Source organism: Syngnathus acus, chromosome 1, assembly GCF_901709675.1.
Source record: "Syngnathus acus chromosome 1, fSynAcu1.2, whole genome shotgun sequence".
In the NCBI taxonomy this organism is placed as follows: domain Eukaryota; kingdom Metazoa; phylum Chordata; class Actinopteri; order Syngnathiformes; family Syngnathidae; genus Syngnathus; species Syngnathus acus.
Window position 1 is genome coordinate 4,844,855 of NC_051087.1, and position 21,267 is coordinate 4,866,121.

At 41.4% G+C, this 21,267-nt stretch overlaps 1 protein-coding gene and 1 long non-coding RNA gene across 2 annotated transcripts; one reads left to right on the forward strand and one right to left on the reverse strand.

Moving 5' to 3' along the window:
• The first annotated feature begins 38 nt into the window (after positions 1-38).
• On the forward strand, positions 39-4,183 carry LOC119123410. The gene is made up of 2 exons (XR_005098051.1): positions 39-2,644; positions 3,550-4,183. It is a non-coding gene; the product is annotated as an uncharacterized LOC119123410 (long non-coding RNA).
• Positions 4,184-18,315: 14,132 nt separating this feature from the next.
• LOC119124154 lies at positions 18,316-21,210 on the reverse strand. The gene is made up of 5 exons (XM_037253837.1): positions 21,020-21,210; positions 20,331-20,727; positions 20,080-20,133; positions 19,262-19,380; positions 18,316-18,977 (listed from the first exon to the last, which is right to left on the reverse strand). Exons 1-5 carry the CDS (start codon positions 21,033-21,035, stop codon positions 18,814-18,816), a joined length of 750 nt encoding a protein of 249 aa, XP_037109732.1. The 5' UTR covers positions 21,036-21,210; the 3' UTR covers positions 18,316-18,813.
• Positions 21,211-21,267: the final 57 nt, after the last annotated feature.

Genomic DNA, 21,267 nt, shown 5'->3' on the forward strand with positions numbered 1-21,267 from the left:
CCTCTTTGCTGTCATGAAAAGGTGGCCATTTTGCAAAGAAGAGGCAGGAGCATGGTGCGGTCGAGAATAAGAAGAACTGGTGAGGATTTGCAGCTAATTAGGGATCGAGCAGAGCCTCATGGCCACCGCCGGGGCTCAATGTTTGGAACTGGAGTTCAGGGTTGGAACTTTGAGTTCTTTAACTGATTGAAAGTGAATGGTTTCAAAATAAGTTATCCATGACATGCTTTGGAAGTGAAATGATGCAACGTTCGGCCGTGCGTGTATCTTTTGCAGCCGCCTGTGTATCCGTTACATCCAGCGTTGGTAACCGTACACCTTGAACGCAAGCGGCAGCCACTCACAATGCCAAAATAAGCTCTTGATTTACGGAGACGCTCGAGTTTGCACTTGGCTGCTGGAAGTTCAGATTTAATTTTGGTACAGAACGAATAAGGGACAGCCAGTAAATTTTTTTTTTTTTTTTTTTAAAAGAGACTTATATGCAGATATATTTGCAAGATTAAATGTGATACGTGACATTTTATATCGTACCTAAAAGTTGTAATCAGGTGTCTTTTGCCAAATAGAGGATTGTTTTCACATTAATCAAATGAAGTGTGCTAACAGAACAAGAACGATGTCCTCGTTGGTCTAACAATGTAAGCGACCACAAAAGTAGGCAATTTAGGGTTGCCGTGGCAACATGAATAATTGCAATTCTTCATTTTCAGGCCACCATTTGTGACAAGGCTGTTATTTAAAAAAAAAAAAAAAAATCTGTGACGTTAGTTGGTGTTAGTTTAAATTGGTTAATCTGGCACTGTTTATGGCAGCACGATGAGATAAATCTTAGAACACCTGCCTCATTGGTTGCAATCTGACCTGTGCAAAACTACCCTCTAAAGAATATAATATTGTGCTAAAGTATTGGGCCATCATCATCATTTTTTTTTCTGATGAAATGACTTTTTCCAGGGCAGCACACGGGGATAGTTATTAGTGTGAGTACATAAAAGTTGCCAAATTATAAAAATGCTAAAGCTCAACCAATTTGTATTGCCTTAATGTGTTTTCATTTTTTTATGATTTAACAGTGAAATAAATTGATTATTAGGCCAGAATTTATTTGTGAGTACAAAATCATACTTTCCATCTATGTTTGGATTTATTGTCTTAAATAAAAATGTTCTTTGATTTCTTTGTCATTTTAAGTCAGTTAAACTAAAAACTACCCACTTGCTGGTTTTGTCTAGATTATACATTGCGGCCATTAATTGTAATTCGCAGTCATCTGTCTCGGAGTGTTGCTTTTTTGCTGTAGCTTCGAAGTGGGTGTGAATATGAGGCAAGCTTAACGAGTAGGAGTGCAAAAAAAAAAAAAAAAAAAAACTGGACTTGTTTTTGCAAAGCAAATGTACAGCCAAGGGTTTTGTTTCATCGTAGCTTCACAATACTTAAACAGTCACGATCAGAACGAGTCATTAAATAGCGACTTCACTCTAAGGCTCTTCAAAAACGTGAGATTTACACCGGCGGGGTCACCAGTGGAAGTGGAGCTGGAGCCGAGTGGTGCCGAGACCCCCCGCCCCCTCCTCCCGCACGTTCTCCTTTCTTTTACTGTATATGGCTCACAAAAGTGTTGTGAGCATGTGCCGGTCCAAGTGAGGAAAAGACGTAGCTGAAAGTCACTCGCAAGTAAAAGTAGGGACACTGTGCTTCATCCAAAAGTACCCCCCATTTAACCTCAAACTTCATTTGGTATCATGTTTTATTTTTAAATTATAGCTTGGCTTAAGCTTGAGTAGCTACCGTATTTCCTCATATATAGGTGCATTTCGGAAGACTATTGGAATCTGTTCAAAAAGGGAAACTCAGAGTGGTGCCTTGAGATACGAGTGCCCTGACTTGAGAGTTTTTTTTTTTTAATCAGTCGGACGAGATTTTGCTCAACTTTGCAAATGTAAACTTGAGTGCTGTTTACTGCCACTGATAAGGCGTAATTATTTACAATCAGTTTACTGATGTTATTGCCATCGACTACTTTGCCCCATCTGCTCGGTGGAATAAAGTAAATTACTACACGTCATTAATTTCCTTGTCACGCATGCCCACCGCACGTTTGACCCCCGACCCCGTCGCCATACTACTGTTACACTAAACCAACTCTGCCCCATCAGGCAGCTCACAGATAACCAACACGGCATGTTGCGGTGTTCAAGCCCCCACACGAATGCTAAAGGCTCGCTGAGGGGAAGCTTTAATGACAAAAAATTATTGAACATATGACAGTAAGTGTGCAAAGATTGCGTTAACAACTTTAGACTAAGTTCAATTGAATTACGCTTATACAGTTGAGGTTCATCTTGAATATTCAGCAAAAAGCAATAATGAGCAATGTGTTGATTAACTATGCAAAGTCCATAATCCTGTTCTAACTCCATCTTCTCTCATGCTAATTTTTGTCTCCAATCCAAAACTGCTAATGAAGCGGACTGGAGTGTGTGTGTTTGTGTGTCAACAATCAGACCGTGATGACACAATGCTGAAACTTCCAACTATGAGGACGCCTCCAGCTGACCTGCCAAGCAGCTATGGAGCCACTCCGCTGAGACCTTTGCAGATCTCCAGTTCCCTCTCTCCCTAGCCGGAGGGAGATTTGTGTGTGAGTTACAAGCCAGGCTTCCAATACTAAAACAGACACACTTACTACATCGGCGCAGTTTTGCACACTTGCAGGCATGCCGGGACACGATTCGATTGTGTGTTATGTGTAACAGAATGCACCGTCACACTCTTGAATTGTTGAGTAATAAAAAAAGTGGAGCTGGGTGACCACTCAGTGAGACCTGAACATTTCTATACATGTGATGATGAGTGCTGGAGTTCAGTTTCTCGGAGCTAGTTTGAGGTCAGGGACCCGCAGCTGCTCCCTCGGCAGTCTGAAGGTTTGATGTGACATTTTAACGTTCTTAATGGTCACACAAGAGTGTATCCCAGTGTCCATTAAAAGAATAAGATAGTGGACCAGCAGTGGCAATTATCCCACTAACTCCATATTTTTGTTCTTCGTGGCGTGATAACCCACAGTCCCAAAATTGATTTGTATCCAGACTGTCAGACTTCTAAATGTGTCATCATGTCTGTGTGGTCTCGATGCTTCTCAAGCCTGCTCTCTCTATTAGAACAGTCGAACAAATGGATTTTTCCAGGAGTGATGTTTGACGAGACACGAGGGCTGTTTTTCCTTTCGGAGGTCCAAAAGTGTTGTGTTGGAGACTGCCTGACACTCCGATGGAGTTGGACTGTAGCAATGTCGGCAGGCCAGAGGGAAATTATCATTGTGTGTATGAGGAAGTGATGCATACATTTTCACACATTGCATTTAATTCTTTTTAAATTTCACTGACCTATGCTGATTTGAATGAAAAATTGGGGATGACCTATTGGGATTTTTCAAGACGTGGCAATTTTCAACGAGGCTGTCGGCGATATCGAAAGTGGTGCGCGTCTTCAAGTTTCAGATCTTGACGGAATATTTCATTTATCGTGGGTGTGTTGTGAGTGCAGCTTCGTCTGTTTCCATGATCTCACGCGGACAAGATACATCGAAGCATCCAGCGTTTGAGTCGAGGTGGGACAATGGGGGATTCTTGAAATGTTTAATCAAATTTTGATCATCATTGACATCTGTTCATGAGCGATAACGACACTCAAATGGGCCATACAAATGTTTTCATGTGTTTGGGCATGTATCTATATTAATCTCAGATCTGGCGATGGCGTCCAGAGAATACATCAGAATGTGGCGTGGGTGTGGAGGAAGTGTCCCCGGGAGGCGGCAAAAAGTTTCCCTTCCCTTCCCACCTCGACCCGGGAATGGACACACCCACTCAACATGCATAGCACATCTACGTAGCGGCGCGTGGCGGCCGCTTGGATGCACATTAGAGGCTGGAGGAGACAAACGTGAAATAGCATTTCTGGGAAATAAAGGATCAGCTCGCAGAAAAAAAAAAAAAGCCAGACACATCCTGGCTGTCTTGTGTGGCCGCGCAATGAGAAGCACATGACTTAAATCGGGCGTGGTGCGTGACTCCTTATCAGACAAAAGCGTCCCACAACGAGGCCGAACGGGCCCCTCCCGCCATGTTCGTGGGCAGTCATGAGGTCTTTCGCCACGCTGCGTCTCGTGGCTTCTTCATAAAAAATCGTCCGCTTCTAAAACATACAACCGCTGTGGCATCAATGAATGAATGAATAGCAAAAAAAATAATGAATTAATCAATCAATGGCTGCCTCTGTAACCGGCTCACCAATTTTTATTGATGATGCCAACAGAAAAAAACCTTGAAATTAAAAAAACAAAAGTTCATACAATTCCATCCAAAACTGAATTCTGCTTAACTTTAGTTTGTGTGTCTCATTTTAAATATGCTAAAAAAGATTCCTCTAATTTGATGTCTCATTAAAGCACACATAGGCAGGCACTTTTTAAAAAAGTGGCTAATAAATCAAAGCGCTCTGAGAGGTAAGGGCAAGGTCATTTAAAAAAAAAAAAAAAGGCAGTTAAATGAAAAGGAGGCCAGCAGGAAGCAAAAAAAAAAATGGATTTGAGGGTTATAAAAGTTCTTATTTCCTCTGAATCCTCTTTGAATTTGATTACTAGAACAAGCTTGCAAAATTTATGATCCGTTTGTGCGTGCGTCCGTGTCCGACCATGCCGAAATCACATGGTGCCATCACAAAGTGGCGATGGCCTGAGGCGGCGTGGATGAGTCCCAAAGGGAGCATTTGAAATTAGACTAACCTAAGGTCGGCGGGTTCATTGGCAGTTAACTTCAAAAGGGTTGATTGTCTTGACGCGCGCTGCTCGTGGCTGTGTACAAAAGCAACTAGAAAAAGCTTTCAATGGCCGCCCTATACTGTATGTGACTGTGGCTAATGATGGACTCAATCAATGAGAGAATGAAAAAATGAGAGAGTGAGAGAGCGAGAGAGAAAAGTGCTAACGTGAAAAGGCTTGTAAAATGTTCTACACGTGTTTGTTGAATTCTTCATGTGTCACAATTTTTAAATAAAGAAATCGGTATATGAGACCTCGAATGTCTATTTGTGGTTATTTCTGATTTATTTGTATTATTTAACTCATTATGAGGATGTTTTTGCTATGCTGTCATTTGTGGTTTTCTATTTCTGTTGCACAATTAAGGACACAAATCTTTTTGCTTGGACAAAAGTGATTTGCTAATTCCCACATGAATTGAATCGCAAGAGTCAAAGAGAAAGTATAACTTTGAAATGGATCTGCACCATAGAACAAATACAGAGAGGATATAAAAAGTATCCGGTTTTAATGGCTGGTATTAAAAAAAAGATAAATTCTCTTTACAACTCAACAGAAAAAGTCAAAACAAGTGCCAAATGGTTCAAAACAGTACCCCGTGTTAGATTGTCTTTAAAACCAAACAATAAAGGAGAGGGGGGAAAAAAAAGGATTTTGACTCAATTTGAACATTAAGTGCTTAAAGCAAATCTTTCCCTCGGATTTCTACACCGGGGACAATCCACACACCCTCTTTTTTCCACAGCTGTGCCTTCTTGCAATGTTTTCCCAATGTGCTTCCGCGTTGTCCTGTCAAAATCATCTCCATAAAATAAGCAGTATTTCTGCATTAATAAGTCACCGCCAAAGCATAAAGTTACTTTGGGTAATAACGCGTCAGACGTGATGTTATTCTAACAATCATTGATGGACAACACATGGCATTCGTTTGTTATGAAAAGAAGCCAAGGCCGATTATTCTGGCAATGGTGTGAAGGGCCATCCCGCATATCTTAAAATTTGCAGTGTTGTTTAACATATCCATCATTATCTCAAGCATCTGTTGGAAATTTGGCTCTTGAGTTGAGAAGATTAGCATAAATCACTAACTTTGCCATTTTAAGTGTAATCCACTAATTTGTTTATTCTATTTATTATCTATTCTATTAAAGCTATTTTTTAGGAAAAGTTATTATTTTTAGACACTCCAAAAAGAAGGTGCGACCTCATTAAGGGCTGTCAAGTGAAGAAGAAAGCAAGAACAACAACAAATACTGGACATTGTGCGAAGTACGATAAGTAGACTCACATGTTACCACCGATATATACCCCAACGAAAAAAAAAATCTAAAAATTGATTTCTCCAATCCGTGAAACACAGTCACGCATTTTACCTCCTCCAGTTCTCCAAGAAAATGTTCTCAATTGCCATGTAAAACAGTATTTTGAAAATTTGTCACGATGCAAAGTGACAATTGAGACGGTTGGCAGTGCGAGGGAACACTAGTGTCAAAAAAAAAAAAAAAAAAAAGAGGCCATCTTTTAATTGCATCTGTTCTCTGCTATGTGCTGCGAATACTCTTCGTCATGTCTCAAGAATCTGTGGTGAGTGTTTTTGCTCCTGAAGCAGTTTTGGCAAACCACAACATTCCTCGGAATCCCACTCCCACCAAGTGATTAACTGCACCCAACAAAGACAATGTACCTGTTTGAAAATGGCTCAACAAGTTGGAATTCAATCATGCAGCACAGGCTCAAGTGTCCTTTCCTGACAAATAACATTGGCAGCGCTTATTTTGAGATTTTGCAATCATCTGGAGCTTCCGGTGACGGGGGACGACTACAAATACTGTCCCGGCCTCGGAGATGTGATGTCACACGCCTGCCTACAATGAACACGTATGATAAAAGTTGAGCCCTGCTAAAAGGTCACGCGAGTCACCGCGTGAGCTGCTGGTGTTTCCGTCCGTTTGGCTCGATCTGAATCATCGTGCACCTCGGGCGAACGCAGGCGTTGTTTCAGATGTAAACAGTCGACTTACTCGCTGTGTGTGGCATGCGGGATCGCTCAACCTGTTTGGCAGCCCCCCCCTTCCAACTCTCCAGGGCCAAAACACATAATTCACCCATCGGGAGTTCATCTTCAAAAAGGTATGCCTGCTCACTGCTCCAGTACATTGGAAACAGGTTGCTGACTTAAATGTGTCTTTGCATGATCTAAAAAAAAAAAAAGTTCTCAAAAGAACTTTTAATGTAACTCTCCCTCCCCCCTCCCAATGGTCATTGCGTGGAGCAGACGGTTTTGCCATCCTTGTCCCAAAATAGGCAGCCGCTAGCACATCCAGGTCAGATGGTTTTGAAACATCCATGACAAGTGGAGGAGTGAAGGGGGCACTTGGCAGAAGGTCATTTGGGAGCGGAGGCTTCGTTCACACCCGAGTGACAGTCAAGTGCGAGGTCGCGGCTATTTGCTTCGACACGCAACAGGTGGCGGGCGGGTCGGGTCTTTCCTTCGCTGCATTTTCACACACGGCGAGCAGTTTAGTGTTTTTACTCGCCGCTGTTTGCAAGGTCGTAATAATTCGCGTCGACGTGATGTGAGAGGAACTTTTTATGGAACATCATTTTATGTGGCCAGATAAAACAAATCATGTGCGTCGACTTCATATTTCTTCCTGCAATCTTCCCTAAAAGGAGGAAAAAAAATCTGGACTTTTAATAACTGATATTGCGAGCATTTTTTTCGTTACCAACATCTAGACTTCTCATTTCAAAACTAGACATCCATCAATTCGTTATCTATTTGTAATTATATGAGGCGTGTCAGAAAAGTTCCAGGACTGGCGTCACAAATGATTTATTGCCAATCAGTTTTCGGACTAACTTCTAATCTTTACACGTATTAAAATGTGTGTTTAAAACATACCATTAATCACGTTTAAACAAAAAACTCCATTCAAAAAAATCATTTACTATCAAAAACTACATTTACTCATGAGCAGGAAGTACACAGAAGTCACCAAACGGAAGAAACGTCATCAAGTTTTCACACCATGGCCAAGACGTGCGAGAAAAAGCATATTTAAAAAAAAAAAAAAAAAGAAAAAAAATCCACTTATGCCTAATAAGACATCCTTCCTTATACAAAGCACCACTTGCCTTTCTTTTTTCATCCCACATAACACATGGTTACAATCCCCGCCTGGCCTTCTTCCCAGCATCCTCACGACAGGAATTTACGCATTTGACTGACTTGTTTTCACGAGCAACATCAGTCATTGGGCTTAAGTGCCAGAAAAGGCAACCATACGGCGGATCTATTCCCAAAGTCATTTTATGGCGTGTGGATTTGTTTGCTCTCTATTTTTGGGAGCTTAAGATCAGGGCATGCTTTGAGAATAATTGTCAATTTTTGTCTATGTGAAGCCCTTTGAGACTGCTTGTGATTTAGGGCTATACAAATAAACTTGACTTGACTTATAGTTTATAATGTGTATCATTATGACAAACGGTTCATGAGGCGAGAAAAAAAATCAGCATTCAAGTAGCAATGTGCAATGAAGGTTTGTCGCATGGGAAAGTTGAAATGATAGTAATAAACGTCAATCTTGTTGTTAGACGAAATCTTTTTTTCTTTTCCGGGGGGGGTGCTTCATTTCATTTGTACAATAAAAAGATTATAGACTGTATTGTATTTCCAGGTAGTAATTATAAACTTGAGGGAATTTAGCAGGCTTTTTCACAGATACGTACGAGCGCACTTGATTTGAATTTTGGCGGTTAGTAATGAATATTATGGAAATAATCCCTCTGTTGCTCGACCGAATATGGAGCAGATTTGATTGGAAAAGTAGCCTGTTGTGCAAGTCTATTATTCAGAATATTTGCTTTAAAAAAAAAAGGCAAAAATGAGAGCTCGAGGAGGTAGGAAACACGCCTCAGGAGGGAAACTGTCAGAATTTTTTTTTAAAAAAAACTGTCACCTGTGGCCAACACACAAATGTACCTCAATCTTTTCACAAGTGACACTGGAGGTTGTAAAAATTCAAATTTCATCTTGACCAGGCCAATAGTAACTTCACAATCACAATAATAATTTGATGGCACTTTTTTGAAGATTGTTCTCTTGCTGCATGTAAAAACTCATTTCCACTGTAATGCGAGCAACAAGATGGCTGTTTGAGTCACATAGGAAATCCCCTGATACATTTTTAGCTTTGGCATCTTCCGTACTTCCTATCAGAGCCGCAGTAAGCCACCATGCAGTGCAAGAACACTGCCAACCTGTTTAAAGAACCTAAAACTGGGGTATTCAAGGTTCCATACAGATTATAATAATTTTTTTGTGTGCTATGGCTTTGTGTGTGTGCGTGTGTGTGTGTGAGTCAGGGCTAAGAGGCAAAGCGTTGCGGCAGTGTTTGATAGCAGTCTCTGTGGCAAGCTTCAAACAAGATGTCGCTCTACTTTTGTAAGAAGCCTACACACACAAGCACACAGACCCACACACAGACATAAGCACACACACAAGCCTGCCCACGTATATGACACACACTTACACCACTTAGTCTGCTTCTGAGCTAACTCTGGGATTTCGAGCTGCGACAGGACCACCATGAAACACCTTCGAGCTTCCCATTTGCAACATGGTTGTGTTAACTCATGATGGAGAAGTGGTTGAGCCCCCTGCTGCTAACCAAAACAGCAGCCCCTAAACAGTCTCACAGTTATTTCCTGTATGGAGATTTACTGCATGGTGTGAACAGGTTATCCATCCCTCAACAGTTGGCTAAATAATGACAGCAAATATGGTATATACTTAAATTCCCCTCCTCCATTCTTCATATAATGTTTGTACTTAATTACACTACATACAAGGTTTTAATACGACGCACTCCTTCAACTGTAGTGGCACAAGTAGTCGGCTCACTCTTGTGTGCAAGAGTACATTCATTCCCTGAGAAAAAGAAATAGATAAGTGATAATATTGTCTTTGTCATGAACACACATTTCAACTGTGCCAAGAGTGGCTTGCTCTTTCTTTTCTAGTGCATCACTTCCCCAAACAAATTTATCACAAGTGTTTCACAAGACATTTGATCAGCTCTGTGTTGTGTGTGTTGGCTGCACGCTCCGACTCTTAACACGAGTACGGCGATGAGCGATTTGATCAGGACAAAGATATTTGAGAGCGCAGAACAAAGTAAAAGAAGCAACTATGCGGGGCCAAACTAAGAACCCTGAGGGACACTCACTTTTGAGATGCTATTGTACGTAGCCAACTTGACAATTGAATACATGGGAAAATTGTGCCAAGAAAAACAGCTGCTCTGTGATGGCCACATCTTTACATCTGTGTGCAGTGTGTTCTAATGCTATATTGTTTTTTTCGGGTTGTGTTTTGGAGGTTGGGGTGAGACCATATTTCTTATTCACAAAGATAAATATGATGCTTTCAGAGGGTGTGTTGTTGTGAGATTTCTGGCAAGCAGATGTTAGTGATGAATAAAGAAAGAAAGAGAATATTCAAGTGGATTATGATGGAAAGCTAAAGAGAGACCAAGCACAAGATCACACACACATTCGGGAAGAAAGATCAAATAATGATTTTTGGGGGGTGGTGAGAAAGCAAGCTCCTCGAGCTCATCATTTGGGAAGTAGCGAACGAGAGAGAGGACGATTCCAGGTCAAGGCAGGCAGTCAGAGGTCACTCAAGGTCATTTGAACTTCCATGACAAACAAGAAAAAACACTCTAAAAGCCAAAACATTTGTACGAGCAAAATGTTATGGGAAAATATTCCTGAAAAGACAAAGAGGACAAATGGAATGAAGTAGTATTGACAGTGTAGGAACCAATTTTTACAGGAGAGGTAAGAAAAATGTCCCAGGCATCGAGCAACACCTGAAATTAGTCTATTATTTTGCAAAAATAAAATATTCGCCCTGGCATCAATCCAAACTTATCACCGAATTGAGTTCTGGCCTTACAATAAATATGAAGTCATTTTGGATTTTCTCACCTTAACATCCTTCACTCTTTTTAACCTTTTAAACACATGTGAGAGTGCTTAAAAGTCTCATGCCAGCCGTTCTTGAGAAGGAATCTACTGTCGATTTCACTCTGTTTTCATCAGACAGCGCTTTGTGTTTTGGCAGCGGGAGAGAAGCCAAGCACATTTCTCTGAGTCATCAGAAAGGGGGGGGGGTGAAGAGGAGGAGAAGAAGGAGGAGAAGCATTAGGTGGCAAGTCAGGAGTTTCCCTCAAGTTATTTGCAGGCGAAAGCCTTCGCAGCGCACCAACCAGAAAATCATCCACTATTGTTTCAGCGCTGCTGGCAAAGTGAGCCTTCCTGAAACTTAGTAAACACACACTGGGGGTGGTGGGTGCGGGGGTTGTGCCAGAACACGAAAACAAGAGAGCGCTGTAGAGTGAAAGGTTTTGAAGGACTTTCGCAGAATCTGCATATACCAGACTTTTTATCGTCGGCCATTTTGGCTTCCTTCAGATGGCCGTTATGACAGTGACACCAAATAAATGTTTAATCCTCTCATATTAATACATATACACAACAATGGATGGATTAGTAGTTTTGAAATCAGAAATAATATTTTCTTCAATCACTGTTCAAAACAAAATATTTTTTGCAAAATCTCTACATTATTTTTATTGCACATGTAAATTAAAAATGTTGGCAGGATTTTAGCAAGGATCGTGCGAGTTGACATGACTTGTTTTCGCGGGCCATATAAAATGACATGGTGACCCGGACGGGCCTTGAGTTTGACACCATCGTGGCCTATGAATAAAAATGACAATCTTGTTAGCTGGTGGCTTGTGAGATCTTTCTAATGTAAAACTTGTGCCTTGGCTCAAAAAGGTCAGGAAGCAGTCAGCTGATTGTTAGACAAACAGGGATTTGGTCGTAAGGAGACAAAGCGTCTTTTTGTGATTGAATCACATGGGAAGAGGATCATTCTGAAGATCCTCATGTACTTCTTAATGTGTTACATTCTACGTTGCATGTTATAATTCCCTGCTACAGAAAAGACAACATGAGACTCGAGCGTTCAAATTCATCTCAACTGACCGGAAGTGACCTTTTCTACAATAGCAAAGATCATCTGAACGGAACCAAAGTGTGAGCCTACCTCAAGTCATGTGACATTTTAGCATCAGCGCAGAAGCAAAAAAAAAATCAAGCCACTACTTGTAAGCTTATAATTTCTTGTGATGAACACCAATTATACCCTCAAGGTGCTTAATCATATTCAAAAGCGTTTTCTCTTCTTGCGACCTCCCGTGATTGACAACAATCTCTCCGATATGCCTGCTCTCTTTTTTACGAGTCCGTGTAGCCCAATTTAGAAAAAATTTCCACGCGAGCGGCACGAGCGGAATATTAAGTATACACGGTAAAACAATCTGACAGCTCGGAGTCTTCTCACCAGCTGAGCGAAAGCGGATGAGTGTTTATGTGTTGGGGGGGGGGGGTAGTGCTGAAAAGCATAACGCCGATTCAGTCGCTGCCTTGTTTGGCTCCCAAACTGATAAATGACACCTTTACCTACTAGCCTGAATCTTTCAGCTTATATGCAGAGGTTCTCGTGTCCTCGTGACCTGCTGTTTGTTTTTCTCTGAAGAGCGTGGAGACATTTGGACCAGGGTGGCGGATAGCACGGTGTATTTCTTTTCCACCTGACAGCTTCAAAGCCAGGCAGGGGGAAACTCAAGATTGGTTTTAGCCACTTCCTGGATCCAAGAGGGAGGCCCACAGGGGGGGGGGGACTGTGTGCCAGGGTGAACCTTCTGCTCAACTGATAAGAACGATGTGTGAATGGCTTGGGAGTGTTTGTGTGCGCTTAAGAGAAAAATGAAGGAATAGTCAAGAGCGCACGCTCAAGCCGGGGGATTTGCCAATGCCCAAGAAGATCTGTTTACACCGAGCGCCCCCGATGACCCCCCCTCTTCGCCCCAGAGGATGCAGTGGGCCCTGCCAAAACACACTCACGCACACACCTCACTCCTCACATCGGCACATTTCTCAGCAGACATAGATATAAGGGCACCACAACTAGCGGGCAAAATTCCAAACCCAAGCATGTATCCTGAGCGGAGCATTAAATAGCCTGCCTGGAGCCGAGTTTTAGGAAAAGAAGCAAAAGCCTGTCTTCGAATTTCGACACTCCGATCACGACACTGGATTTCCGAGCGAGGTTTGCGGCGAAGGTCATGAGTGTGGGAGTTTAAGAAGACTTTTTGCAAAGGTAGGAAGAGTAGAGGGAGGATGCGCAAAGGAATAAAAAAGGTTTCTGAAAGAATGATAACAAAATAAGGAGTATGGCCTATTTGTGCTGAAATGCTTGATTGGTTTTAATTGAAGCATGAGCCAGGGCTCCCTCTACAGTTCGGAGGTGGAAGTGACTAGCAGGGGGTTCACAATTTGTTGTTAACCATTTGGCATTGGCTGACTTTTTGCAAACATTTCACTTGTTCTGCGCAAGGATCATTTTGACAATGCAGCAAAAATAAAAGTAGCCCTACGGGTTTTCCCCATTCACACTTTGTCTTTGCCCTCTAGATTAGCACCGCTGTGATTTTCACATTTGCACCCCGTCGTGAGGTTCGGAGCCTGTCTGTTACATTTCGCTCGGAGGAGCCCCTTTGACTCACATGGACGGTCACGCCAACTGACTCACCAACCTTGTCTGTCATCGTGATTAATGCTGTGTGGAAACCATGGCTGTGCTAATGGACAATAATAGGAGCAGCAAAAAAAAAATTACGATTTACAGTAGCTGAGACAAAACAAATTTACAGATTAACTCCATATAGACTCTTAAAATTACTGGCTGTCACTTTGGTGTTGAAGTCCAAGTTGGTTTGTAGAAGCATTCAAGTCCATCTCACATTATCTTCTTGGCTAGAAAATCGGACAAGATGCAAGCCGAATGTGGAACAGAATCCCGCCTCTCTTCCTCCCTCTTTCATCAAAGGAGGTCACCCGTACCTACAAGCATTCAATCAACCTGCAGACGACCTTGCTCGTCCTGGATACGGTGTTCTCAGCCTTTGTCTCCGCAGCCTTCGCTATGCTAGCGGCACTGGGTTACATAGCTTTGAGCGTGCATCGACAAATAACTACGGACAATTTGGAGCGGCTAACCGGCCTACTGTGCATATTTTGGGATTGTGGGAGGAAACCAACGCAGGCATGGAGAGAACATGCAAGCACGACACAGAATCAAACCCTGAAACTCAGAAATGTGAGGCGGATATGCTAACCAGTGTGCCAACCGATTTAGATAAAATAAAAAAAACTGCATAATATAGTTGTCAGACAAGTGTAAAAAAAAAAAAAAAAAAAGCTGATGTCATACAGCGGCTACCGCAAAGGTGTAAATTAAAGCACGAGTGCGCCGATATCAACTACGACAGTCAAGTCAAATTCCTTTCTTATATGCGGCCTGATCCTCCCCTCTCTGGAACGCTACTTTGAAATGTGGACGTAGCTGGAACCACACACGGGCTAAATGGTAATGTTTGGGTAACAACTTAAAGCTCAAGTGGGTCTTTGTGTGCATTTGACATTGAACGAGAAAGTGGGAGAGGCAAACAGACAGGAAAGTGCATGTAATCTGTAAAAGGCCAGATTCCTGGGTGATGTATGGTGCACAGAGTGCATGTGTGTATGATAGAAACGGGCGTGGGAGGCGTTTAAGTAAGCTAGCTACAAGTCCTTATCGCTGCACAGAGCAATGTGGGGAATGAGGATGCTGGGTTGAGCACTGCTGATCAAGGCAAAGAAGAAAGGCTGCTACTAATTTGCTCACTTTCCATTGTGCTTTCTCAAGCGAAAATTCTTTCACACAGCAACACAAACAGATCAACAGATGACAAGCTAAAGCTACGAACAACGGTGGTGTGCTGAATGGGTCGTCTGGATAAGTATGGGATTGGCCAAAAGCATCCTTGTATTTTTTTTCTTATTTTCTTTTTTGGACTTGTGTTCAAGTCTGACCTCCGACAAGGCCGCCTGAAGTCGGAATTCCTACTTGGCTTGATGTCATAACTTTGTGGAAACCCCAGAATTGAAGCATCGCTGTCAAATATGTCACCCCTAAGAGCAATAAAACCTGGTTTACACGGGGTGTAGCTCTTAAAGAGACCACAAATGACAGTTATAAGATTTACCACGTGAACTATTCCCAGCCATCGGTGTAAGGTTTTGATATTTCAAAGTATACGCAATCATATTTTTTATTTACTAGTGTCTGTATATTCTGTAGTAAATTTAAAGAGGTACAGCAGATTAAAAAACAAGTTCCCCCTTAAATATTTATCCTTACTCCTGTCTGTGAATGGCAAATTATTCATTTGAGACAGAGGTCAGAACGGCAAACGTCTTTCCAGCCATTCAGTACGTCACCACATTGTGTGTGTGCGTGTATACAGTGAGAGAGAAACAGTGTGACTGTCACGGCTCCGTAGACTTCATCTAATAAGAGGAACAGAAGAAGAATGTAAGCCTGAAGATAATCAAAATGCATCATCTTCCATCTTGCCATTGCAAGTTTCCTTCTTGACAATAACTTCAGTTCCCTACTCACGTATGTGAGTGGTCTGCAGAGCGCTTGTTATCCTGACATCCCTTGGCAAGGGAGCCAGACAGCAGCAGCAAACTGGCAGGCGTGCATGGAGACAAAAGACACGCGAAGAGAGAATGAAGCGTTTGGAAGCTGCTGCGGTAAAACTAATAAGGAGGAAAGTGGGGATGGGTGGGTGTCCTAAAAGCCATCTTGTCAGAGGCAGACAGGTGGGCAAAGCAGCCAGACAAGCAGGTCATTACAGGCTGGCGTGGAGCTACGAGCTCAGCATCTCAACACGCTATTTAATAGCGGCTAGGCTGATTAATACCGCCCCCATCTGGGCCTAGACGGGTACTGCAGGAACTTCAATATTCCGATCGGCTTCGTTCAATCAAATTGAATTAAATATATTTGGCTAAAGTTAACTGCTTCGTCTAACAACAAGGCTGTGGACAGAAAGTGGTTATTATTACCACTTTAGCAATTTCGTGGCTATATTTAGCAAGTCCCCGTGCCTCACTTCTAAGGGGGTGTTACGTCACAATCGCAACTTTGTTTTATTTGGTTCAATGCTAAGTTTGGGGTTAAGTATGTGGTTTAATATGTACAATAAAATAATAATATAGATTGTGTGGACCCCAGAGTTACATCTCTAGGAACCCGGGAGAAAAAAGTAACACCAAAAATGACATCTGTAGAAAATCTGTGCCCTTGCAAACTCGATCCCACATCAAGTACTTGAGCGATCAGTGTTAGCACTTTACTGATGAAATTCTTTTGAGTATTGTCATTGCCCAAACTATTTTTTCATTTCAAGATGTATTCTTCATATGCTTTGTTTGAGTGGCAGGGAGCCTGAGAGCTAAAACAAATACAAAAGCAATTGGATTTCTTGACAACATAAAATTATTATACTTGAGAAAGCTCAGACAACTGCCAATGTCAAATTAAAACTATCACTCAAAGGTTGGCGCTAGATGTGTTACGAGGTGCGGTTGAAAATATGGTAGCGATAGACTTCTTTTTCCAAGTTGGAACTGATTTTGAAACAAACTCTGCAAACATTCTTGGATCAATAGCAATGTTGTCATGCTGTCAGCTGAATGAGCAGATGGAAGTCACGCTGGCCCGTTTCATATGTCACTATATAGGTCGCTTTAAGACGAGTCTACTTTACAGTCCAGAAATGACTGGTCAAAGTAAGCCAACCAAAGACCAGAATGACAAAAGAATCTTCTCAAAATGTAGTTGAGCAACCCGTCAGGAACTTCACAGCGTTTTTACAGGACCACGTGCTAACAATTTGAACACCAATCACATTACAGCAAAACTGTTCTGCATTAACACAGCACAAAGTGACACACACACACACGGACACACACAGTTTCATTACCAGCAGCAGTAACACTGTGCTCCGCTTTCACAATACTATGGTGAAAAAAGTCCTGACTCACCGACTTGGCTAAAAGAGCTGCCTTTCTTGTGTTCACCACATGTGGCAAGACCTTATTTCAGAACAATTCTCCCGAGAGGACTAAAATGATTACAGATAGAAGCAACAAAAAAATCAGGCAAAGGGTTTTGCGGCCAAGAGGGACTGTCGAGAGTATGCAAGGTTGATTTATTAGAGTGAGGAAACGTTGTGTATTGTCATGAGGGCTTGCACCATTTCTGGGTCCGCACTGCGACCCTTCAATGACCGACCATGACATTCTGGCTACTTCCCATCTGGGTCGGGTCACAACGGAAAAGGATCCTTCACAAGAATTAAAGGCACACCAGAAAGTTCACTTCTTCCGAGGATGGAGCAATCCATCAAATCCCTAACACTGATTCAATAAGCTCAAGGTCATATTGTGAAACTAAATCCTAAAGTTGCCATACGACTCGCCGGATTGAGGCTTTCCATCTTTTAGCAATCTACACAAGATGACTGCAGACTGCTGGCTTCTCATCTAAATGGTCAAATGTGAACCAGTTTTTCTACTGTTTGGGCCTGGTTGTGGTTAGCTAACTGCGGCCATCTTTGTTTACGTGCCAGCATACTGTACTGGACAGGATCAATGAGGAAGATGATGAGCAGACATACCAAGGGCAAGATGAGAAAGACTTGATTGGTTGTGAGTCACACACATGCACAGATACACACAACATAAAGTGGAGCATGCTGTTTGTATGAGCAAAGAGGAATTCATCTTTTGGCGCTGCCAACTGATGGTGGCCAAATGTGATCTTGCAGCTGGATAGATGAGAGGATCTACGCTCAATTGGCAAAGCAACCAACATTTTCTTTCTTTAGCATCCATTAATTACCACATCGTGGTAGAAACTTGAAGTCTCCCAATCAATTAAGACACGACTTGACAGCTCACACACAGGAACCAGATGACTGAATTAAATTTTGTGACGCTGGAGCACTACGTACTGACGTTATGAGCAAAACACACAGACAAGCATTATTAAAAACAAAAGTGTGTATTTTTGACAGATGGAAATGTCCATTGGGACTGCAGAAAAAACTAGAGAACTATTAGGATTACGGTGTTTACTTAAGGAAGCATCTATTTCTAAAAAGTCAATAAATGTAACACCCTAAATAATATACGACACAATATAATAAAAATGCACAGCTGTCTACTCCCATCATTTTGATTGACCATTTGTTGACGGATATTCATATTGTAAAAACACTTAATTGGCACGATAACAGTTGCCTTATCGGCATTCGGTGCTTGGTGGATAAAACTCCGGGGAGAAATGCAGTCAGCAAGCAAGGGGCCTTGGAAATGAACTCATTCAACTCCCGTTGCTGCTGAAAAATGACATGAAAGTGCAACAATTGCACCACCCAGTGGCCAGAAAGCGTCATTGCGTTAACAAGCCCAATTTGGTGATTAGAAAAACTGGTGAATAAAATCAAGCGAGGTTTAAGCTTCGGAACATCTGATTTATTTTAGTTATGCAAGTGTATAGCAGGTCAGAGCCAATAAATGACAATCTACTAGTTGGATTTTACATGCGGCGTTATGCAAGTAAAACTGATTGTACACTGCACAGGATTGAAAACTCCAATTATTTATCTAATAAAACTCAATGATCAACTGCAATGATTAGTAATGGAAATTAAAAGCGCTTAGACTAAAATGTTACTAAAACTGAATAAAAAAAGTCGTATTCATCTGGCAAAAACATTCAAAACGACAAACAATAGTAAAATCGGACTGTAACAATATGAAATAAAAGCTACAATATAATATCTCATATTCACTTTTAAAAACAAATTACAAGTATGTTAATATTTTTCAACTTATGTTTTCAATGACGAAAACAAACCTCAGAATTACTCAAACTTGATCTTCAAAACTGCCATTAAGGGCTAACAAGTTGGACTGCAGCAAATCATGATGATCAGTAGAAAGCGGACCTACGCATCGGCAAACTGTTCAGGCTCAATAGCGATTCTGGAGCGGAACAACCGGAGTGGGCCTGGGTGGTGGATGGCTGGATTGTAACTGGCTGTGCTTGGCACATCTTCCCATTGTTTCACTGTTAAATCCTGAAAAGCCATCGCAAATGCATCTTCTGTACCTAGAAAGAAGGAGCACAAGATGGTTGTCAGTTTTCACAGCCGTGACTAAAATGACAATGACGCCAATATGCATTTCACACTCGCGTCGAGGGAGAATTAAGAGCCTTTGTGTCAACTCAGCAGTTAGAACATACAACTTCAAAACTGGAAGGCTCATCAATAATTCACTTCTACTTTGTCCATGTTAGCATAGTAGTGGAAGATATAAATAGGAGAATAAATAAATAAATAGGACATAAAAAGGAGAGGGAGGCATGCATTAAAAAGACAAAACATTTCTTACCATAAGGTTGAAGGGCAAGTGTCTTTTGCAAGTGAGCTTCACATTCTTTTTCCCAGTCTTCCTCCTCCTCCTCCGGTGGCTGCAATGTTAACTTCTTTCGATCCGCAAATTCAGTGCCTCTATAAAAGGCCAACTGATTACTGAGATAAGACTAGCTGATGACATCACAGACACAAAGGGATGCCAAACCCCAATATGTTCTGTACAGCCCAACTAGTCGAAACACAGTGTTCGGAATAATGTTTCACTTGAGAGATATGGATTAAACAGGCAAATTCCATCTGTTTTTGTCCATATCAGGCGGCGGCCATTTTGCCACTTGTTCTCGACTGAAAATGACATCACAGTTATTGGTTGTGACCCGAGACCTGGCAACTGTGATGTCAAGTTGGCCGTATAAAAATGCTCATTACTAAATGGTTAAAAAATTTCCAGCTAAACCATGACATTTTATATATGTGGTTTTTATGTTGTAGTATTTCCTCAAACAGTGGGTAAATACTGAGAACACAACGCATTTATTTCAAGAGCGGAAACTCCATGATATAAAATGTTTTTGCAAGGCTTTGCATCGGGCTGCCTCGGGTTAGTTTAGCTTATTTCGGTATTTTAAGTTGTATAAGTAATGTTGGGTTATGCTAGTTAGTGTAACTGGCGCTGTACAGTAAACAGAGGCACAGCAAGCTTAAACAACCATATGTCCGTTACTTTAAGCAACTGATTATCCAACTTGACTTATTAAAAACAAAATACTCTATTATTAATTCAAATAGAGTGGCCTTAATGCCATACATGTGACATCTGACAAGGAGGCTTACCTTAAGATACATTGTGTGCCTTCAATGCAGACCTTTCTCCTTTTTTTACTCCTCCTACAGCAGAAACATTTGAATATTTTAAAGAAATATAGAAACAGTGATAATTCAGCAGATACTGCAATTTCAATTCAAAACCAGATATTACACCACTGCAAAGATGTACAGGTAAAATATAACACCAAATGTTGAATCTTATTACCCATTTGAGATTGCATTTTATTTAATTTGTTTGACAGAACATTCAGCCCTACCTCTTGTTTTTCACCTTTGCTGTCTCAGGTGGGCCAGGTTTTGTTGCTCTTTGCTCAGAGGTGGCCAACACATGGGGCTCATCGGTGGTCCCGTTTACCACAATGCCTCCTGCAGCTAAAAATGTTTCTTTCCTTTTCGCCCTTACAGGAGCTGCATTGCTAGCCTTATCCTTATCATGGTTCAAGTACCCATTAGCCACGTGTCGTGGCTTGGTAACATTTGACTGGTCTGTTTTTGTGCATAGACTGGTTCTAGTGGGAGCAGATAGGCAACTGAAGGACAAAGTCCGTTCTTTAAATAAAGACGAAACATTTGCTCCATTGGCGCTACAGTTGTTCTTATGAGATTCTTTCCGCCCATAGCCAAAATCTGTAGAATATCTGGACATCATGAAACCTGCGTGATAAAGTCAAAAAAAAAAAAGCATTTTAACAAGTACCACGGTTAACACCAAACTTTATGAACCTAATTTTAAATTTAATAGCGTTTGGTGAACTTTTGTGCACATTTTCTTTAATCTAATAGCTGTCTGGCTAAAGGCTAAGCTAATTGTAGCCGATTGATTGACATACATACATTTGCGATTAATCTGAGAAAAGACCTCAGTGTGACCCATTAGGGGGTTATATAGTTAATGTCAATATTATTTTTGACGTTACATTAATATATTTCTTATATTGTGCCTCACCTGTGCTGTAGCTCATCGATCGATTGTTAATCGATCAGTCACCACCTGGAAGAGGAAGTTGGACACTCGCTGGCGCCAAATCTCTTTGAACGCCATGTTTGTAGTTTCAGAGCGTCAGACTACAACCGTGCGTGCTCTTTTCATATTTTCGAACATTATATAACAATTGGATTTTTCTGAAAATATATGAAAATAGTTTTTTATTTCAGTTCTTCGTTTGAATAACCATTAAAATACACAATGTACAG